Source organism: Aquila chrysaetos, chromosome 13 (genome assembly GCF_900496995.4).
Source record: "Aquila chrysaetos chrysaetos chromosome 13, bAquChr1.4, whole genome shotgun sequence".
NCBI classification, from domain to species: domain Eukaryota; kingdom Metazoa; phylum Chordata; class Aves; order Accipitriformes; family Accipitridae; genus Aquila; species Aquila chrysaetos.
The window spans coordinates 5,216,167-5,237,401 of record NC_044016.1 but is presented as its reverse complement, the minus strand read 5'-3'; the positions used below and the strand labels follow the sequence as shown (position 1 = coordinate 5,237,401).

The window sequence follows — 21,235 nt, the reverse complement described above, 5'->3', positions numbered from 1 at the left end:
GACTTTTCATGCCTTTGGGGAGGTTAAGGCATGTTAGATGCAGTGTATATTTAGAGAGCTGTGGGAATGTAAGGCTGCTGTGGGTGCACTTGCTGATTTACTTTGGTTCCTGACATGAAGGGGAGATAGCCAGCTATATTTTTCTTTCAGGAGAACTCTGAAGTTCTGAAACAAAATTTTTCCCTGACTCGAGATGTGACCAACTACTTTATCTTGAGCCCAGGAACATATGCTGTCGTTCCTGCTACAACAGAGGACCAAGAATTTGAATTTCTCTTACGAATTTTCATGAAGAATCAAGACCACAACAAGTAAGATGATAAGTACTCCTCAAAGGCCCCAGACTTAGAGTGTGCCAGGATTTAACAATTTAATGTCAAGATAACTAATGTGGCAATTTGCTTTTGACGTACTCTAGAAGCGTGTTGGGAAGATGCAGATGAATTCTAAGCACCATGTTAAGGGGGATCAGACGTATAGTCAGATGCATAGGGATGGCCACTGCAGAACAGGGCAATAGCTCATCTGCAGCCACCGAGGGTCTCAGCTTTGGTACAAAGAGCCACACAAGCGAGCAATAATTGTGAGATATGGCCCCTGCCCCGATTGTGGGGAAATCTCTCTTAACCGAAAGGAGGACTGAGAGCTTGTTTTTCTTAACAGCTATTATGCAGTTTCTTAGGTTATGCCAGCTGGATGCCAGACGGATCAGGTCCCACTCTGCTCAGAGCAGGACCTAGAAAAGCAAAGAGCAGTAAAAGGCCTTAATCCTTTTACCCAGCCATCTCATAGACAGGCTGGTAGGGCTCCCTGTAGGTATGAGAGGGGCCCTGAAGATAAGTTTAGTGGAAAAATGGTGTCTTAATTCATGCAAAGGCAGCTGTTATCACATTTTCACAAAAAAGCTGGGTGTGCTTTACATAAAGAACAAGCCCCAACATTCAGCCTTACCAAATGACCTTCAAGCATCAGATGTGCAGTGGCTTTCCTTCAGCAAGCTTTATACTGGAGGTGATTGCAGCTCTTACCTCATAGGCCCATATCTTAATAATGAGATCGCTTTCTAGGCTTTGGCCTCTGGCAAAAATAGCCCAGAACCAACTAAGGCAACCCCTTAGTTATGGAAAGCACACATGAGGAGTCTGTGCTTTGGGTTGGACCGCCTTCAGCATGATGAGTCCTGCACAAGATGGCTCAGCCTTGGGAGGTAGCACTTTCCAGGAGAGCCTCTGACCCTCACAGACCTTCCTGAGCTAGGCCAAGCGTGGGGATCCCCTTCCCAGGGGTCTCTGCAACACTCACCTATGTAATAGTGCAGATGCTATAAAAATAGCATCTGGCTTGCCTAATTTCTCTACCAAAAGCAAAACTCAAGTATTGAATGTTGCTACTAAGTGAGTCTCAGAAGGAATGGTGACCCTGGCTCAATTTCAGGCAGTCTGCAGACATTTAAAAAATGTTGCCTTTTAATAGCCCAGATGCTATTTTTATTCCTGACTATTAAACTAGGCAAAGAGAAAGCAGGTGAAAATTTTATATGGCTCAAGGCAGGGCAGCCCTGTCTTTTGTGTGATGAGGTTAATCCTGCCATGCTCAGAGTGAGACAAGTTACCCTTCCTCTGCTGCTGGTGCCAGCAGGGCCAGCTTGGGGAAAGCAGTGGCCCCAGAGCAGCCAGAGACTCAGACCTGCTCATGTCTGCTTGCACAGAGGGACCCAGGACTGGTGCAACAGGCTTGACTGGACTGGGACAGGCTGGGCAGTGTGGGTGCTGAGCATCTTGCGGGGCCGTGGGCTGGGTGAGCATTCCTGTTGGTGGCTGCCTTCTGCCACATCTCCAAATCAGGGCTCTGAAAAGGCCCATTCTCTCCCAGTTTGACTCTTGTAACTCTTTTCTAGGAACCCAAACTCCCCGCCCAGCCCAGTGCTGCTGATGGTAAGAGTCTGTGAAAACTGATGTCGATACTGGTGGTGGTGAATGGTTCCCAGAGACCTGACCATTTGGTAGCCATCTCTACTGACTCCTCTTCTTCCTTCCCTACGTACCAGACACCGCTCTGCTCTTCTCTCCTTTCACCACCCAGTACCCGTCCCAGAGTTCGACTCTGGCACCCTGCGACCTTGCTGGGAGAGCAGGTCACCAACCTGGGGTACCTCTCTGGAGAGATGGGAGTGACAACGAAGCCCTTCCTCTTCACATATGTCTCTTTCGGAGCCTGATTTTTGAAGGAAACGTATCTTATACAGTCCCTCTGTCAGCTTGTCCATCTGTCCTTTTCACCTTGCTACCTTTAACACTTTGACCACCAAATATAGCAGGGGGGAGAGCATTTCAAAGATACTAAATTCTTGCAATGTCTGTAAAATGGCTATGTATCTAAGGAAGCGAGAGGGGGAAGCTTTGATGAAAAAGTCACAGCTTGAGTTTGACCTCTTTTGAAAAGACCTCACACCTGAGAGCGGGGTCATACATGCCTTCCCCATGGGAATGGCTTCATTTAAGTGCTTGCACCCTATAAAGCACAGGAGTCCATAGAGGTGAGGCCCAAAGCGGAGGAGTTGTGATTTTCATCAGCATATCTTCACAGACGTAAGGGAAATTACACTTCAAAACTAGTTGCGCCTCTGGTTTAACCCCCATTTCAGCCTGTCTAGCCCAGCTACCATCTGTTGCTGGACTTCCTCGCTGTGAACTGTGCAAATTGCCAGAGCTGGTCCAGTCCACGCTGCTGTCTCAATGGTTGCCTGCAAAATCCTGCCACTGAGAGGCTGTTATTTATAGCAGTGCAAACTCAGTGCAGGTCTTTGAAGCGAAAGGTGTAAAGCTGCTTCAGGAGAACATAAAACAGAGTCCTTTCCTTGTGATTAATTTTCCAGCCCGCAATTAAGCCCCATTAGAGGGGTAGTGTAAATGGTGGCTTATTATCTCTTTCCACTGACAAGGTGTCAGTTTACTCAGCTGTTGTCGTTAGCCAATGTTTTGACTTTGATGAATTATGGCACCCACACTTTCTGCTCTTGTTCAGGGATTTGGGCTTCACTGGTGTGAATTATCTCACACAGAGCTGAACGCATTGGGGCTTAGGCTTAGATTTTTGGGGGAAACTTTATAATGTTGAGGGGTAGTTCTCCTTAGTGCCTGGTAGGTCTCCTCACCGGAGGGTTGAAAAAAATCACTTAACCATTGAATTGCAATTGCTTAGGTACAGTCAAGCCTGCCTTGGGGCTGAGAAGGTATAAGAGAAATGAAAAGTCAACTCCTGCTCTATTTTCGTGGTTCACATGAATCTTCACATGCCCTAAGCCAGTGATTTCAACCGGGGGCCTTCAATAAGGATCAGGCTTTGTATCTCTATACTTATGTATTGACTTGCTGAAGTCCACCCTGGATGTGTTCTGTTGTCTTCCTCAGGCCCTGAACTGCTCCTTCCTGGTTGTACTAAGTGCTAACATCCAAACTGTGCTGCTTCCTTCACTGCAGTAGCTGTTCCTCACTCCTAGTCCACTTTACTTTTGGGGTGTTAACACTCCAGCCTGTTCTGTACATTCCCTGCCCTCTCTAATGTGCTGTTTGGATCTGCAGGCTTCTGCCTCCAGTTGTTTTGTAACTGAATTATTTATGTGCGTACTTTGTCTTTGATTCAGGATGGATCAAGACAGAACCAGGACAGCTCCTATAAGGCTGTCTTCCTAAGATACGCTAAGCAGGTATCCCATCTAAAACATCTTGCTGAAAAATAAAAATAAAAAAGGCATATGGATTTGCAAAAAGAAAAACTGATCTATGATGTTGATACAAACCCATTTAGAAAAATGTTTTTTGGAAATATAGCTCCATCCTCAAGCGGATACCCTGAAAACAGTATTGATTGAACTGCCAAAACCCCCAGAAAAATGGGACATTCAGCTGGGATAGATTGGCTAGCCCCATATATCAGCAGACGATTGGAGATTTATGGTTGTGCTGGTGATGGGCTTGCATGTGTACTTTTTTTTTTTTTTTGGCTTTGGTTTGTTTATTTACTGAAAGCAATTAGAAAGACTTGGGTATTCCCCCCTCTCATCAGCATATTTTCCATTTGCCTTCACGGCATTTGGAAACCAGACATCAGTCAGCATTTGAGTAATTGATTCCTGCTCTTTCATAGCCAAACTCTGTGTGTTCACCGGAGATGCTTTTAATGGTTTAATAAACTGTTATAAAGAACTCCTCGACTTAGTCAAGAGGAAAAAAAAAAAAATCACTGCCAAGTATTTGCACAATGGACTTCTTGCAGTTGGTAGCTATATCGATGCATGAAGGTGAAAATGAACACAGGCTGCCTTGCTGAATGCCCTGGGGGTGTCTCGGGAGGGAGGCAGTCAGTCGGGTTCACCTATGGACAGTTCAGAGGGAAGTCCGTGGTGACAGGAGTGCCTGTAACTCCCCTGCAAACTCTTGTAGGGAAGGACAAAGAGTGGCCCAGCAGCAGGGAGGGCTTTGTTATGCTCCCGGGGGGGTGCTGGTGCTCCTCTGATATAAGCAGAGGTCCTTCTTGGTTGCCACAGTGCATGAGTAAAGCAGTTTCGGGCAAAAGTGACACACGAGAAAACCTTATGCTCACAGACCTCTCTTTGCATTTTATTCTGCGTTAGGGCTCAGCTATTGATGCCTCGCAGCTGCAACAACTCCTTAATGAAGTGATCCTGCAAGGTAAAGCTTTTACAACTCAGCTAATGTTGTTGGTGCTTCTCTATCCTTAGTCTAGTGTAAATTAGACAGGATTTAGTGGTGTCCTGATGGTCCTCAAAAAATCCTCAGTGTGGCTTACTGCACTGTTGGATCTTGAAGAATGAGAGGTGCCTCCACCAGGGTACCTTTACATGCACAACAGTTTGGCTTTATTTTTTAAAGAAAATCAAAGCAATATTCACATGAAAAAGGCAATGCAATCCAGACCAGGTGCTAACAGACTCTTCAAAGAATGGCTGTCAGCAAAGCTGTGCATCTGCTTGACAGCCAAATTTCACCCTCCCTTCCCCCTCCCAGTTCTGCCAAGGGATAGCCTCTGCTTTGCAGACCTACCCTACCCCCTGGTGCCCTTCTCCTGGATGTCCCTGCAGCCCCCATGAGCACCCCTTCCCGCTCCATGCCCCACCAATTGCAGGAGGAACCCAGTCCCTGGCTGGGCTGCACCAGTGAGCACCCCAGGGAGCTGTGCCGCCCACTCTCCTCATTGTCACCCAGTTTCTCCCAGTTCAGTCCTGGCCTGCATCGCTCCTCTGCAGAGGCCTCAAGCTGGCTTTCAGCATTTCCCAGCCTTCCTAACCTGCCCACCTCGAAAATAGCATGAGACAGGGGCGCAGCCAGAGGGCACGAACCAAGTCAGTCACGCACAAGCCTCAAAGTACTCTTAGGATTCACTAATTTAGCATAAATGGCCTTTCTTGTCATTGTCATTTCCCTTACCCTTATTTCAAGAGGGAAAAGTTTCCATCAGGGCAGGTAGGTGGGCAGAGACTGTGCAGAGTAGCTACCTGTGAGCCCAAACAGGGCACCTGTCCTCGGGGCAGGGAGCAGCAGAGATGTCTGAGACACATCCCACTCCCTCAGTGGACCTCAGCCTGGCACGTAGCCCTTGCTGCTGTTTGAGAACCTGAGCCAGAGCTGGGGCTTTTTAGCTATGTGAGCTTTCCGACTGGTGTCCTCCTTCCCTCCAAATGGTGACCTGATGCCTCTGTCACCCCCCTTGCTCTCACTAAGTCCGTCTGTTTTGTCAATCCTTGCAGATGAAATGACCAGCCTGGGAGGAAGATTCAGCTTCGATTCATGCAGAGGCATTTTAGCTCTGATGGATGTATCCTTTCAGCAGAAGCAATAAACTTCCCTGGTGCTGCTCATCCTTGTCTTGAGTTACGGCTGAGCTGAGCATCCCGGTGTGAGAACCTGCAAGTAAATATTAGCCACGGTCCTCAATAAATAACTGTGCCAGAATCCGTGCAGGACTTTGCCATGCATGCCCTGGCTGTGGTGTGTCTGTTGAAAGGTGAGGGTCAACCTTCTGCTACCAGCTAACTCTTTGCTCTCATTTTCCCCTCTGCAGGGCCCAGGGTTGGCTAAGCTTCACCCTTGGGTGCAGGTCCCAAGCAGAACCTGAGGCAAAGAGGCAGCGCAGAGCCGAGGCATAGCTCAGCTTTTCCGTCACAGCTGCAACCACGCTGGCCTGTGATGGTAGCTCGAGCAGGCTGCTAGCACTGCCAGCAAAGCTGGTGTTAGGGAGAGAAGCACTGTCACCACCAAATCACAGGCGCTTGCCCGGCAGGCCATTCATCCTTTCCAGTGTACGTTCCTCATTTAGAGGTATCACGCAGTCTTTTTACTGTTAACAAGACAACACTGGAAATACATTGCTGGCCGTTGTAGAACAAGAAGGCTCCTTGATGAAAGCATAAATTCTCCACTGTGTGTTTTCTCCCCCTTGCTCGCTCACAGTCTCTTTTCTTCCATGCCTTGAAATAACTTTGTGACATTTTCAGACATTTACAAACTGTCAGAGAATGAATAAAAATGACCAGAAGTCCCTCTCTCTTTCCAGCTTTCTGCATCTAGCAAGTGAAAGAGAATTTTCCCCCTTTCCAAAGCCCCTCCTGGGCTAAGTGGGCTCTGTGAATGCATGGCACGTGCAAAGAACTGACAAAGCCACTGCTCTGCTTTAATTCAAGATGGATTTTTCATTCTCTGGGCTGCATAGAATCTGTGTACACTGTGACCTATCCTGGCCTGCAAAGACAGGATCAGCTTTTTTTACTCAGGTTTCATGGCAGTGGCACTTGTCTGCTTATATTTCACTGGCGATGAGTTTTGCTTTCAGGGAGTTTTCGCCATCCCAGCTGCCTTAGGTGAGGTGCTGCATGTCTGCCCAGGACTCCTAGATGATGTATGGAGCGGAGCAGGTCCACTGACACAGTCCTTCGAGCATCCCTGGGGGATGTCTGCTGACACCCCTGGGCTCCTGCAGCTAGCTCACGGTGGGGAAGTGTTTTCTCGCATGTGGCATGTGCGTGGCTCAAAGGCTGCTGCTGCCTTCTGACAGCAGGCATCAGGGCTGGCTCCTCACGCTCTCGGCTCCTTCAGTGCCTGTTCCTCCAGGAGGATCCAGCCAGAGCTAATAGTGTGCTGCCGCACACGCAGAGGCAAGGCAATGTGCAGACGTGACCTGGAGCACGGGGTCATGTTCATCCACGGGGGCCTCTGCTCGGAGGCTAAATGTCAACTGAAGCGATCGCTGCAGGTTCCATTGTGGTTAAGTGCACTGTATAAATAGAAACCTTTTGTTGTTTGTGAGCACAGGTATGAGCAGCTGAACAATGTGCCAAAGAAGTTGAATTTAAGCATAATTGAGAACAGAAAAACTCTTGGCTTTCTCAGCAAAGTAACAGACAGAAGAGACCGAATCTTACGTCTGTCTTTATGTGAAGGCAGCATCCTCAGGAATGAAGACAGCCAGGTTTAGCTCTCATTAACTGTTCAATTCTTAACTATATGCACAGCTCAACTCGAACGGACAGCTCACACTGCAGGAGTTCGGGAGCCTCTGGCGAAGTCTCACTAAGTACATGGTACACGGGGGCTGCTCTCTTCTCTGCTTATACTGTACTCTTGGGCTTTTCATCAGCCGGGTTGCAGATGCTCTGTGATATCAAAGCACTGGGGGGAAAAACATTGCAAAGGTTGCTTGCTTAGTGGGTCAGATTTCCATCCTCTCATGCAAAGGTTGAGAGCTCAGGAAGCTGTGGTGTGTGTAAAGTGCTCCAAACGAGCAGCCGAGGCTTTTCGAGCGCAGGAAATATTGAGGAAAAAGTGGGAAAAGGTAGGAAAGCCAATTAGGCTCAGAATTCAATGGAAATCTCTGTTTGTGTGCTACCACTGGCAATTTTTTTAAAAGCTTTCTAAGCTGAAATGAGTTCTTGAACAGTCATCTGAAAAATATCACTTCCTCATTGCTGCAGTTTGTAGTGGAAATGTGTAGGATCTGATGAAAGCTTATCTGGGACAAATGTCTCTGCTCCAGGATAAGCATTAGGTCTGGAAGCAGTGAGGACAGTAGGTTGGTATTTAGGGTCCCACCTAAATTCAGAGCCAGAGCATGCACAGTAGCTTCTCTGTGTCAGGTCCTTCTCCCTTAGTCTTGGTGCAGGACAGGAAGGTTTCCTGAAGCCTCAGGGTTGGGTGGGCTCTACTGTGTTTCATCCCTCTTGAGATGGTCTGAGGCCACCTAGGACATGGGGTGCTAGTTCCCCATCTAGCAATGGTGCTCTTCCTACTGACAGCACCTCAAGTGTGGCTTGTGGGGTTTCAACCGTGCGTTGGGAAAGATGACCCCACACCATTCTGGGACTCGGTGACTCCTGGCTTATTTCACGTGTTATAGACAATGTCTTTTTTGTCAGTGGAGGTGTGAATATTCCCGTTGCTGCCTGCACACATAAACCAGGGAGACTGAGGAAAAAGGCTTCCATCCACCCAAAACTGTGGGATTTCTTACACAGTAACATACTGTCTGAGCCTTCTGGAAACGGGTCTCCCTTGTCACGGTCACCCCATCTCATCTGTTGAACTTCCTTGCAGCCTATTTATTAAGGAGGGAAAGCATCCTACACAATTAGATGTAGTAGTAAATTCGGCGAATGCTGATATGGGCTTGAAATCTGCCTTTAAACTGTTTTTTAGGATATCTTCAGCAAGGAAGACAGAAATCATTCTGGATTTCTTGATGTGTCTGAACTGAAAAGCGCAATACAGAGAGCAGGTACGTCCGTAGGTGCTGAGCAGTTCCCTTTCTTGTCCCTGTGGCAGTGAAGGAAAGGGTGAAAAAGAGAGAGGAAAATAAAAAGACCTTCAGGGACAAGGCGGTTTGGACTGCACAGAGGTGCCGGTTAGATCACAGCTCTGCTCAGAGGTCTGCATTGTTTTAGGGCATTGAGACAGAAAGCTCGTTTCAGGGAGAAACCCTTCGCACTGCAGCTGGGGAGCCAGCAGAGAGATGCAGAGAAGCACAGCACTGGCCAGAGCCTGCAGACTAGCTTATCCATAGTTTCTCGAGGTCATGGACAAAACATCCAGCAGAGGAAAGGAGCAAGGAACAGTCGATGCTTGCACTTGCCCCAATTCCTGCAGTTTCTCTCCAGGGCAGTGACTAAGTCTGTAAGTGAAAGGCTCAGTGACAGCCATTTATTTAGTTTGCACTGACCTCTGTTGGCTACACGAATACTGAAACTTGCAGTGAGTGCATGGGACCCCTTCATGTGAGTGAGGTATTTTAGCTGGGTCAGCTCTCTAGAGACTTTGTGCATGAAATACAGCTCTGAGACAGCAATCCTCTTATAATCGTACAGTAAAGAAGCTCCCATTTGGCTACCTGGAGCTTGGAGGGGTCTTGTCCCCAGGAGGAACCTGGTGCAGAATTGCTATCCGTGGAAGCCATCAGCTCAGGGGATGTACGTGTAATTTTTTTGTTGCTAAGAGGTGGGCAGAGCATTAGCGTCTGCTTGAGGAGCACAGTGCTAATGTGCTAAATGTCAAAGGAGAAGCTGCCAGGTCCATTCTGTAAGAAAGGTGCTAAAGTGTAAAACCAGGAGGAAAATTTTACATTGAGAATTCCTGGCAGCCAAAACAGTGCAGCTATTTGAAGGGATAAAAAAGCACTGTTACATGGCAAATTCAGTACTTGTTGGGCTATAAGCAGTTCTGAGTGGGGGGAGAAAAGAAAATTTTAAGCTCATTTTTGCCACCTTCTGAGCCAGACAGCTGCATTTGAATCTGGCTTTGCATTAGGATGATCCCCATCGTGGCTTTTAGGCAAGAAGGAGCGGACAGCCCCAGAAAGCATTCGGGAGGTTGGTGCTACCTCTGGGAATGGCACTAATGTATCTAAATACAACTCCTAGCTGGTTGTTCCCTGAAGCGTTCAGTGCTTTCCCCAGCAGAACACTGAAGTGTGTGCTTAATTTTCACTGTTGTCCTAATGCTTCAAAGCATGATAATCATGGGTCACATTTTCTGCCAAAGCAGGCTAGCTGCATTAACAGCAGTGCTGCCCTGAAATGCAGGAGCATTGGCCTGCATTTACAAACTCCTCACTGGCCATATTAAGTGCATCAAAATAATTAAAAAAAAATAGGAAAACATAAAGTCTGTATTTTAAAGCTTGACTAAAACCAGAGTGAGGAATCCAGCAGACAAAAGGCGTGGGGAGTAACCTTACAAATAAGCAACAGCACGTAACTGAAACGCTGTGGGAGCAGAGAAGGCTGACGCTTCAGTCTTGTTGATGAGGTTAGTTGAGAGACATTGCCAGGTGAGCAGATTTCAGAGCAAGTATGTCCCAGACTAACCATGCAAATTGTCGGTGTTTTACTAGTGTAAGACATGATTATAGCATATCGTAAGCAGCACTGCAATGCTTGCTGGAATCTGCTCTCCAGAGAGCTTGATTGAATTCCCACTGCCTTCAGAAGGCTAAAAATGAGATAGAATTCATTGCTTACTACTACAGTGGTTCTTGGCAGTGGTTTAAAACCAGAATCAAAGAAGAAATTTCATTAATTAGATCTTTTTAACTACTAATTGTCCTCCTAAGAAAAAAGTCTAAAATCAGGTTTATCTTAATTTCAAATGTATCTTAAGCCCAAATATATTTCCATTATTTAAGTAGTCAGCATTGTGTGTCTGCTTCCTGCTGGAGACCTTCTCCAACTAGGCTCATGCAACCAGAGTTTGTTGACGTACTAACCCACCTCCGTTGGCTGTATCTCCCCCTGCACAGGTGTAGAGAAACCATTTCTTGTTCAACTAATTTAGCTCCGTGATGAGTTCATTTAAAACTGAAAAGTTTAGAGCTGGTTGAAAAAGCAGGAAAGCTGCTTCTCTTCCAGCTGAGCCACTAAAAACTCGGGGTGAGCAAATGAGACTTCTCTGAAGCCTCACAGAGTGCCTTAAACCAAAGCTATCAGTCCAGCTCCATGCAGAAAATTTCTCTTTTGTTTAGCAAATCAGTTTTTAGTGCAAAACATATATAAATCGTTCCTTTTATATAGCTAGCACATTTAGGATAGTTTTATTTAACTAATAAAAGAATAATTCTAAAATGCAATTTTTGTTCATTCAATTGAATACCAATTTCCACCTGAACAGACTGTGACACAAATACTGAATAATCAGCTAATAAAAAAGAAATGCACCCTTCACCATTTCCTAATAGAAGAGAAAATGTAAAAATTAAGAATCCCAGGCATGCTATACTGCATAATAGCGTGAGTGTGTGGTCTCTCCCTGTTTAGCAGAAAGCACCAGTGGTACTATAAATGCTACATTCAGGCTTTAACAGTTATGAGCCAAAGAAAATCATCCTTTCTTATAGAAAATAAAAGCTAAAAAGGGAAAGCAAGATAACACTAAATTAGTTAGCTCAGTGTTTCCTGCTTGCTGACCCAAGCCACAATTTGAGTAAGTGACTAGAAGGACTTTGATTTTCCGTCACCCTACCCCAACTCTTATGCACAGACCTGGGGAAAGGCAAGCTGCTGGCAGGACAGGGTGGGGGGCTGAGGGAGGGCGCCAGCTTCTTTGCAGGGTGCACAAGGCCATCAGAGCCAGTCCATCGTCCTGCCCTGCGTCCTCAGTGATGTCGTTCCTCTTCCCTCCGCAGGTCTGGCCGCTAACGAGCAGCTCCTGCGCCTGATGACCTTGCGGTACGGCGATGCTGCCAGGAGAATCGGCTTCTCCGACTTTGTGTACTGCATGCTGCGCCTTGAAACCGTGACCCGTGAGTCTCGGCGCCAGGGCCTGGGGACGTGGCAGCAGGGGAGCTTGCAAAGTCAGACTGGGGGCAGCGGCAAGAGGCGAGGGACGCGATGCTTGACTCGATGATACATGTCTAACAGCATAGCTTGGCTATAACAAACCTGCCCAAAGTCCGGGCATGGTCCAGGCATCCCTTTGAGCAACCTGTTTGCCAGAAGCCAGATTTGTCTCCTGCCCATAGGAGCGGTTTAGTGCTGAGGGAAAGCAGCAGCTGGGAATACAGTGATGCCCTCGCTGAAAGGGGCCAGAAGGAAGGTCGGCTCGTGGTTCCCATCAGAGCTCATCAGAGTGCCTGTGGGCTGGCCCTGTGTTTTTCCCTGCTGAGGAGCGATGGTAATGTATATCTAGAGCTTCTTCAGCTGCCAGTCCTTTTTTGCCGCATGAATTTAGCCTGACCTCTGCCAGCTTGTCCTTACAGCCCCTATGCGCTAAGACTCATTTTCTAGAAACAAGACATGTCCTTGTGCTGGTGCCTTTCCACCCAAGCTTGAGCATCCTGGTCCGCAGCAGAGCTTCCTCCAGGGTGGTGCGGACCATTGCTGGTACCACTGAGGGGAGACTGCATGCGTTCAGACCCAGTGAAGAGGAAAGAGATAACACATCACGAGTGGAAGGCTTTCTCTTTTGGTTAAAATTCAGAGAAGTCTGAATCACAGCAAGGGAGGTGCTTTTTTTTTTTTTTTAACTGGAAAGATGTTTTTCCCACCAACTTCAGCAAAGTGCTCTCCGTTTTTTGGTAAGGACAAGATCTGAGATCCTTCTCAATGGATAAACAGACCCATGCCCTGCGTTACATCCAGCTGTTGTCTGGCAATTGCAAGGAGGGAGTGTCTGTAAATAAGCCTTTGCCTGAAAGTAAATGGAATTCGGTTTTACAAAAGCGTAATTTTTACTACTCTAATAATAAGCATTTTGACTGGAAATACTGGTAGTTAAACAAGCCCAGCAATTGCGACCCATGTGCTAGAACATTGCTACAGCAATTTAGTTAATCTTTGGAATGAGCTGGGTTTTAACAGCACATGGAAATGAGTGTTCATTTTTTTCCCGTGTGTTTCTACCACTGATGTTTTATGGGCCAGTAGTGGTCAGCGGATCCGCCTGGATGACACTGCCTAAAATCCCATTTCAAGGGAGTACAGCAGAAGCAGCTCAGAAAGACAGAGCGTGTCCTGATTTTAATGCTTTCATTAAAAAATAGATAACTTGTAAACACCCATTTTTTGTGATTATACATGTCACTTGCTGTAGATGAAAATTCTTATGCCTAAATTAGCACCGTGGCATTTTTTTTTCATCTTAAAAGAGATCCTCTTACATTTTAAGTGCCAGTGTAAAGACAACTCCTTTGCATCCATGTGGAAAGGAATCTCTAAAAGTTTCATTGCTGTCTGTAATGAGTATCTTGAAGCGCTCTCAACTCTTTCAGTTATCACTTTACAGAGGGTTTAATGTGGAATACATTTCTCAAACTTTTCAAGTCATTGCGAATAAGATTGTTACAGGAGAGGATAAGGGTGCCAAGTGGGAATAAAAGCCAGTCCACCTTTATGGTGATGTGAATGCAGCAGGGAAGATAAAATCTGTCCCATTAAATCATTACTCATCCTTTCAAGATAGGCAGAGATGAGACCCAAACCAAAAGCAGCAGCTTCTTTGCAAACTCTATTTAACTGGAGTTAATGAAGCAGTAAAGGGGCACTTACCTCTGCCCAGAGGAGGTCACTTCAGCGCTGCCATTTGTTCCTGAAAAGATTGCTGGGCGCAAGCCCAGCCCTGCAAATACAACCTTGTCAAGGGGCTGCTCGCAACGTGGGGACTTCCTTGGTCTGTGCGTTCTTCAGAGCGGTATAGGCTGGATGTGCTTCACCGTGTTAGCTTTCCTCTCTTCTTTCTCTCTGCTCTGGATCATATAGGTAGCTCTGGTTGCCTCCTAAGGGGCAGATGAGCCCTTGTGCCCTGTTCCTGCACTCTCCCAACAGCCTTGCACTTTTGTCTAAAGCCAGGCAGGTTTCAAAACATTCATGATCTTACAATGCCTAGTCCATTCAGGGCGGGAAACAGGCTCCTGGAGAAATGTGTCATTCAAGGATAGACAGACTTAAATCTGCTTCAACTTTTTATTACTGTTTATAACAGCACATTTCTAGGAGAAAAGTAATTTTAAAATGAATAAAAAGAGCTCAAAATACTGTGTTTTTGACTTTATCGAAACACTTGGGTTTGAACCTTTCTCCTAGACAAACTGCAATACAAATGTGCACATAGAATATCAATATTTGAATGGATTTAAATTTTCTGATAGCAAAGTGTTCTGTCAGAAAACTTTCAGCAATGTTAATTTCAAACTCTAGCTGAATAACAGCAGCATCTGCATTTATATTCCCTGGAAAAAGCTTGCAAGGCATACTAATGACTTCAAGAGAATCACTTTCTTCAGGGAACACTGTGATCACTCACTGCCAGGGACGATGGAAAAGGACCAACAGAAAGTTTCCCTGTGGGAAGATGTGTTTCATTAGCTCACCGTTCCCCTGTCAGTCTTCAGGCGGGAGGTACAACTGAAACAAATGATGAAAGGAGACGAAAGCAGTCACGCTGAGCACTCCCCGTCCCTACGCTTTTGCCAAATTCTGGCCCTGCAATTGGGACACCTTCCCAGGCTGTGACCCAAGGGCCGAGGCGGGGGGTACCCAGCACAGAAATGAGATGTGGCTAGGCAGGACAGTGCCGGTGGACACCTGAGCCAGGCAGAGCATCCCAGTACACGGATTGCAGCTCTGCTCCTCAGCTGCCTTGTGTCTGCGTTGCATTCTTGCTTCCTCCTCGTGAAATAAGATTTTCTTTGTTCTACCCCTAGATGCATTTCAAAACTTAGCAGAGGGCGGATCACAAATTTTGATGACGGCAACGGAGGTAAGAATGCTCCTTCCTTCTCTTCTCTCCAGGTCCAAAGTGGGACCACTGAGTAAGTTAGCAGGAGGGTGAAGTTAAAGATGATGTGTGGTGTTTGTTGCTAGGGCTTTTGCCTCTGACACCAACAGTGGTGAGGGTTTTGCCTGGCTGGATGTGCGTAATGGGTGGGAGGTATTTCCCTGGGGTTCCCTGGCTCCAGTCACGCAGCCTCGCTAGGGCGAGTACAGCTCAGTGGTGGCCGTCCACGTCCAAAGCACAGTCTTCCCTTACTGATGCCAGCCTGTCATTGCTGGAAACATTGCTCAAAGTGACTCTGAGGAAGTAACAAAAAAAAAAAAAAATTCCATGCCCTCGTTTCTTACTGCCCCATCTGTTAATTCTGAATTGCAAAACATCTTGGTTTTAAGAAAGAAATAGCAGACAAATGTTTGCTGCTGCTGTTTGTCTTAAAAGCACAGCCTGAAGGATAGCTAGCTGAATGGGGATACATCAAGCTTTTTATCAGCTAGTCTGAAGCAAAAATCCTGCTGTGCGCCATAGTGATATGCCTGAGTGCTGCATTTTATCAGTCTGGGGACTGTTATTTGACAACACAGTGTTTAAAAAGATTTTTTTTAAAAAACCTTTTACAATCTTGCCGGCTCCTGTTTACACTCTGTGGTTAGTTCAGTGGCTCATAGTTCATTAAATCTGTTTTGCACCAAAAGGTGAGAAGAGCTTCCAAGCAGAGGCCCTGAACCTGTCTTACGGGGTAGTCTGTAGGATAATCACATTCCCAGAGCCTGCTATCCCTTCCACTTGCAATCGCGCAGGTGCCGTCCTTTCCCAGCAATTGGTCCTGCTGCAGCTGCTGCAATAATTTGTCATGGAAAGCAACATATGGAAAGTGTTTCTGGGTCTGAATTGCAATAAAGGAAAAAGGCAGTTCCAAAACCCCTTAACTATCCTGTGCAGGACAAAAGGACCATAGTCGTAGGGTCACGGCCCTGAAGGTACCGAGACACATGTCTGAAGACTTAGTGTAACATCACTATCTAAATGCACCTTTTCCTCTTTTTTCCAGTGGCTGACTCTTGTCATGTACACTTAAACAGATGTCAGAGCTCAATGTGGCTGGTAAGAAATCTGCTTAGTACTATACATACTGAGAAGAAAGGTGTGGGTGCCCTTACAGCAGTCACAGTGAATATGAGTGGGGACCTTACAGAAAGCTCACCCTGGGGTTATGGTAGGTTTCGAGAGAAAGAGAAAGGTGAGAGCTGCAGCATGAGTGGGGCTGGAGAGGGGCTGCAAAGGGAATTGGACTTTGGGCTATTTTTTCTGGGGACTTGCTGATGGCCTTATCAGTTGCTCAGGCCACCAATGGCTCAGTCAGCCACTTGCCCTCTGTTCCCACCTGAGGTAATAAATTTTCAATAGATCAACTAGCAGAACTTGTCTTTTTCATCTTCTGAGGGGTGCAATTACTCTTGCACATCTTGCATAGCTGCAGCAGATGTAAAGCCAAGTAGAGGGTGGGCATATGAGGTCACTTAGATTTCTTGGTCAGTCTGATTTCACATTTTTAACTAATTATGTGATTTAGTTTACTTTTGAAAAACAGTCCCTGCCTTGTGCTTCATTTGATGTTTGCTCCCTCCATGTCAGGCCTGGAGAGGGGCTTTTTTGCCTTGAAGTTTACCTGGACTTTCTAATTTTGCTGCTTGGTTCTCCTGAAGGGCTCTGCCTTTTCCTACAAAACTTGTCCTGTTTATACATCCATAAACCATCCCAGCCATCATGCTTCTACTAACCCACTGGGACGCAGCTGTTCCCAGCTGCCGTGGTAAAGTGTTAGTGCTGGTCCCAGACATTTGACACTGAGGAGAAAACAGGGAGGAAGCCCAATCCTTAGAGAAAATGTGCAGTGGAAAGCCAGCAGCCTCCTGCCATTGTGTTGCAGTTGACCCCAGGAACTCACGGAGCACCCCTGGGCAAAATCACACACTTTCCTTATCAACCCAGTTAAAAAATGGAGTGGAAAAAAACCCCCAGAAACCCAGGACCTTCACTGAAATCTAGGGGACTGCGTCCAGATGAGCCTTCCTATAGAGAGGAATTACAATAAAACATAATGCATGAAGAGCATCTCTGGTATCTCACAGCCTGTTTCTGAAGACAGTTGACATTGGATGCCAGCTTTGGTGAGAAGTTGAAAGGGGAAATGTATAATCAGGGTGTAAATTATACTCCCCCAGGGAGAAAGAACGGTAGCTTCAGACCCAAGGCAGGGATGGCTCTGTGTCTTTCACCCTTGGCTCTAGGACAGCACTCATGCCCAGCTGCTCCTCTATCTTGGCTCCTAATTGCGTCCAGTGTGTCCATGAGCTGCAGGAACTTGGCTTCACCACTCAACACCATGATGCCTTCACCTCTCTGAGCTCTGTTTGAACACAGTTATTTGTTTGAAAGTCTGCCCTTTGTATTCAGAGAGCTTTGGACAGTGCACCTTCCCTTTGTCACAGCAAAGCTGTATTTTGATGTGTTGATGTGTAGAAACAGATTATTCACAACTCAGCACCCACCCCTTGCACTGTGGACTATCATTAGGTAAATATGAGACTAGAAGGACCTCACTTTAGGAGATGAAGTTGTTTAAATTCTTGCTTGCAAATGATATTCATGGTCTATTTAGTCGTCTTTTTTCCTTTCATGAATCATTCATAAACTGGTCATAACTTCTGCAAATATATAATTAATCATAATTTTCACTTACCGGTTTTGAATGAAATTCTGCCTGTCGGGTGTTGGTAAGCAGTTCACTTGAGCAATTTAGCAGCCACTTAGGGCCGGAGACTGGGCAGTCATAGCACAGGCCCCTCTGAGGACTGAAACTCTTTAAACTAGAGTCTAACAAACTATGAGTGATGTGGGAAAATACACTTGGTGTTTGTTGAAAAAAATCAGTTGGAAAAAATATTCTCATTAGTGATTTCTAAAGACTGACCTCCAGCTGTCTGCGTTTTGAGTGGGTCTCTACCTCTGTTTTAGGTGGCTTTCTGCTGGCAGTAGGACACAGCCCAAGGCCATCCCCTACAAGAGCCATCCATGGGGTTCTTGAAAAACCACTGTGAAGGAGAGAAACCAGGTTTCCTATGGACATTTGCTTACACTTGATGGTACTCAGATGTCCGGATGAAGAGTCCTTTTAAGGCAAACTGGAGTTGCTTTGGAGAGAGAAGAGGAGATAATGAGAGTGATCCATGGGCAAGCTGGTAGTACTTAATGGTCTGGACAAGCTGGAAGTGCTGACTATTATCTCCTCCCATCTTCCTGTAAATAGTATGGCTGGTTCTCCTGGTTAATGCACAGAAGTCAGGAACAGCTCCATTAACTCCATTGCAAATAAGAATAGAATCAGGCCTTTTGTGTGGAAGCAGTGTTTATCATGTAGGTAACAAAACCAATTAGAGACACAGTTTTATTTGAATTCTTTCTTAATTTGCTTGTGTGCCATTTCTAAATGCCAGAAAAAGGTTGATGAAATTAGTCATAATTCATAAATAACACCAGAAGCTTTGTGATTATTTTTTTTCACTTTTTATTAATAAATAAATAAATAAAAAAGAAAAAATCTAGTGTATATTTGAGTTGATCAACATATTAGACATATTAGAAATATAGAACAGATTCTTCAGTGGTTTTTTTTCTGATTTCCAGCATCTATATCAGGACTGTCTGGGAAGAGACAAGTTTATCTGAACTGCATTCTCTTTCTCTGTCCTGATGTCTTTAAAAATATAAGGCTTCTTCAGATACAATTCCTTCTCAAAAGTTTAACTTAAATCTGGTAAATAACTGTAACCTTTCTGTAGCCCACACACAAACTCCGCTTTCATACTTTTTTATCATGGTGATAAAAGCAAATCTAGTGATCTATTCTACTCAATTATTAAAAGAAAAAAAAAAAAAAAGATAACTCTGAAGAGTCTATTTGTGAAAATGCCAAAAAAGAAGGATGCAAATGTAAATGGATGAAAGCAATTGAGGGTTGCCATGGCAATATAATTCACACCATGCCTCACCCCGACCTTCTGCACAAGTTTCCATTGAGGCACCCACACGATAGCAACAGATTTACTCATTTGGCAGTGAGACGTTACACGCTGGAGCAACAGCTACGTCACAAGGTAAAGAAAGGACCCGTGTCTTTGTTATCAGGAGGTCAGTCTGTGGCAGTGTCTCGTTCTGCAGCTTGGAGAGCGTTACTCATGTAGGTAGGTCTTATGCAAGTGGGGCCACTGAACTGACCCTTTCACTGAAAATGAGGTGAAAGGGAAATCAGTAAAATTAGGCTATTCTAATATTTTTCGGTCATTTTTAAACAAACAGAGTCCTTCTCCAAAGTGTGACTTACACATCCCACCTGAAATCATTAATCATTAATTAAGCTCTCTGAAAATGTTGGCAAAGAGAGAAGATAAATAAAAAAGGTGGCCATGAAAAAATAAATACGCATTGCTAAAAAGGCGTATTAGTAGACCCATTTCAGAGAAGTATGCTTGTTTAGTTTAGCCTGGAAATTCAAAAAGGGTAAGTAGAACCCTGGAAGTACTTCTGTGTGATGTCCACCACACAGTTCAGGGATGCTCAAGCTGGCTAGGACCTACCGGGAACGAGGTTTTTGTAGCTACACAGAAGTCATCTGTGGTAAAATTGTGAATTTCAGTTCAAGTCAACAGGTTTAAATTCATTCTTGTTGCGTGAAAGTCCTATCTATAAAAATACCAAGCTGTTAAGATCAGCGCGTTACAATCAGTCTTAAAAATCTAAATTTGCAGACAACGTATTACTTTTCCTTTTGTTACGATGCATAATCACCTTTCTGCGGAAGGCAATTCTGCTTGTCGTGAGACAAAGATCCTTGCCTCTAATAACTTAGTCTGGCCACAGACTAAAATGTTTCTTCATTAAAAAGCTAGCAGCAGACACCAGGCATCCCAGGTGAGAATCGTCACCAATACGTCAGTTGTCTCCCCGTGGGCAGAGGCTGGGGATGCCGGCTCTTCTCACGCGAGGGATGCGTGCGTGCCCACGCGCAGAGCCCCTGCGGTGCGTGCCCACGCGCAGAGCCCCTGCAGCCCCTCACCTCCATCACGCCAGCCCTTCGTGCGGTCTGTGCACGCCGGCGGTCTCGGGGACGAACCTACGGCCCGTTTGGGTTCGCGGTCCGGCGCCTGCATGCTGATCCTGCGCTGGGGCAGAAAGCAATAACTCACTGCTGTCAAGCTGAGCGTGGGTGCCTGTCTGTAGCTTTGGAAGAATTGGTATTCCACTTGATTTATACTTCCAACGAAGCTAATTAAGCAACAATTCAGGAGGAATCCATCATTGTGACAGACTTGTTGATTAACCATCCCACAAGCAAAGTCAAGGGTGTTTGGTAGCCTGGAAAAAAAAAAAATCGGGTCAATAGGGAGAAAAACAACGATTTGAGCGTAATACAGCAGTGACTATTATTTCCAAAACCAACAAGAAGCTTAATGCATTTCACAAACACAGGGGCCAACATTAAAACAAAGGCAGCTCAGATCAGTAGGGTATTAGATAAAGAGGGAAAACTTCTACATCTCATCTTTGTGTGATTAAGCTGTGAAGGCCAACTTTACGGGGATGGTGCCCCTATTAAAATCTTCGGTGCACCTTCATCTGTGTTTGCCAGCTCTGAAATGTTAGTGCAACCCCTGTGAGGTTTCTGGCATTTGTGAAAGCTCTGAGATTCATGCAATTATGATAATATCATCTCTAATTTTTTTGATGAAAATCAGTTTCTAGTCCTCAGGGACACAAGTCTGAAAAGCTATAAGAGGATCTGCTATTAGAAATTGAAGAGAAGGACCTCAGACAAATGCTTTATATTTAAATCTTCATGATGCTAAAACTCTCAAGAGGGTAAGAAGCAGGCAATGTGAAGAAGCAGAAGCTGAAGCAGATGAGATTAGTGATGCTGATCTCCCTAGCATTGAAGATGGGATAAAATGCTGATGAAATTAGGTAGGATCTGAGACAACCACTAGCATTAGAAGGACTTTGGTGCAGACATGGTGACAGCTGACCCTGCAAGCATAATCTCTGGATACAGATCTTGAAGCCCTGCTGTTAACTGCCCTTCTCCCGAGACCCAGAGGCCCCGTGTCTGGCGTCTGCCTGGCAGAGGCCATGCCCAAGTCATCTCAGGATGGACGGAGGAGGAAGCTCTCACATCTCTTGCCTGCAGGGCCTGATCCTGCAGATGTTGCCGGAGCATGCAGCCTAGATTAAGGCTTTCGCAGAAGCCCTAGAGGCTGTGGTTTTGGTGCCCATGCCTCAATGAACCCATCCTGCCATCGTGGTGTGGGAGACTGGGAGTGTCTGTGGCCAGTTTTGGAGTAACTGAACCTCCCTCTCCACCTTTGGCTGTGCCTCAGGTCTCTCACAGAGAAACTGCTGCAATTTATACA

The 21,235-nt window shown here is 45.8% G+C and overlaps 1 protein-coding gene across 5 annotated transcripts in view; it reads left to right on the top strand.

Annotated features, from left to right (window-relative positions):
• CAPN13 (calpain 13) overlaps nucleotides 1-18,637 on the top strand; it is a 73,289-nt gene extending 54,652 nt beyond the window's left edge. For 4 of the 5 annotated variants that reach the window (XM_030035260.2, XM_030035261.2, XM_030035259.1 and 1 more), the window contains 11 exons: nucleotides 151-311; nucleotides 1,898-1,934; nucleotides 3,644-3,706; nucleotides 4,634-4,691; nucleotides 5,768-5,835; nucleotides 7,529-7,597; nucleotides 8,709-8,787; nucleotides 11,686-11,802; nucleotides 14,701-14,756; nucleotides 15,820-15,872; nucleotides 17,787-18,637. In XM_030035260.2, coding sequence (XP_029891120.1) covers nucleotides 151-311; nucleotides 1,898-1,934; nucleotides 3,644-3,706; nucleotides 4,634-4,691; nucleotides 5,768-5,835; nucleotides 7,529-7,597; nucleotides 8,709-8,787; nucleotides 11,686-11,802; nucleotides 14,701-14,756; nucleotides 15,820-15,846 — 735 coding nt within the window. In that variant the 3' untranslated portion in view covers nucleotides 15,847-15,872; nucleotides 17,787-18,637. The remainder of the gene's footprint in view (nucleotides 1-150; nucleotides 312-1,897; nucleotides 1,935-3,643; nucleotides 3,707-4,633; nucleotides 4,692-5,767; nucleotides 5,836-7,528; nucleotides 7,598-8,708; nucleotides 8,788-11,685; nucleotides 11,803-14,700; nucleotides 14,757-15,819; nucleotides 15,873-17,786) is intronic. The other variant, XM_030035262.2, reaches the window with a different exon arrangement.
• The last annotated feature ends 2,598 nt before the right edge of the window (nucleotides 18,638-21,235 follow it).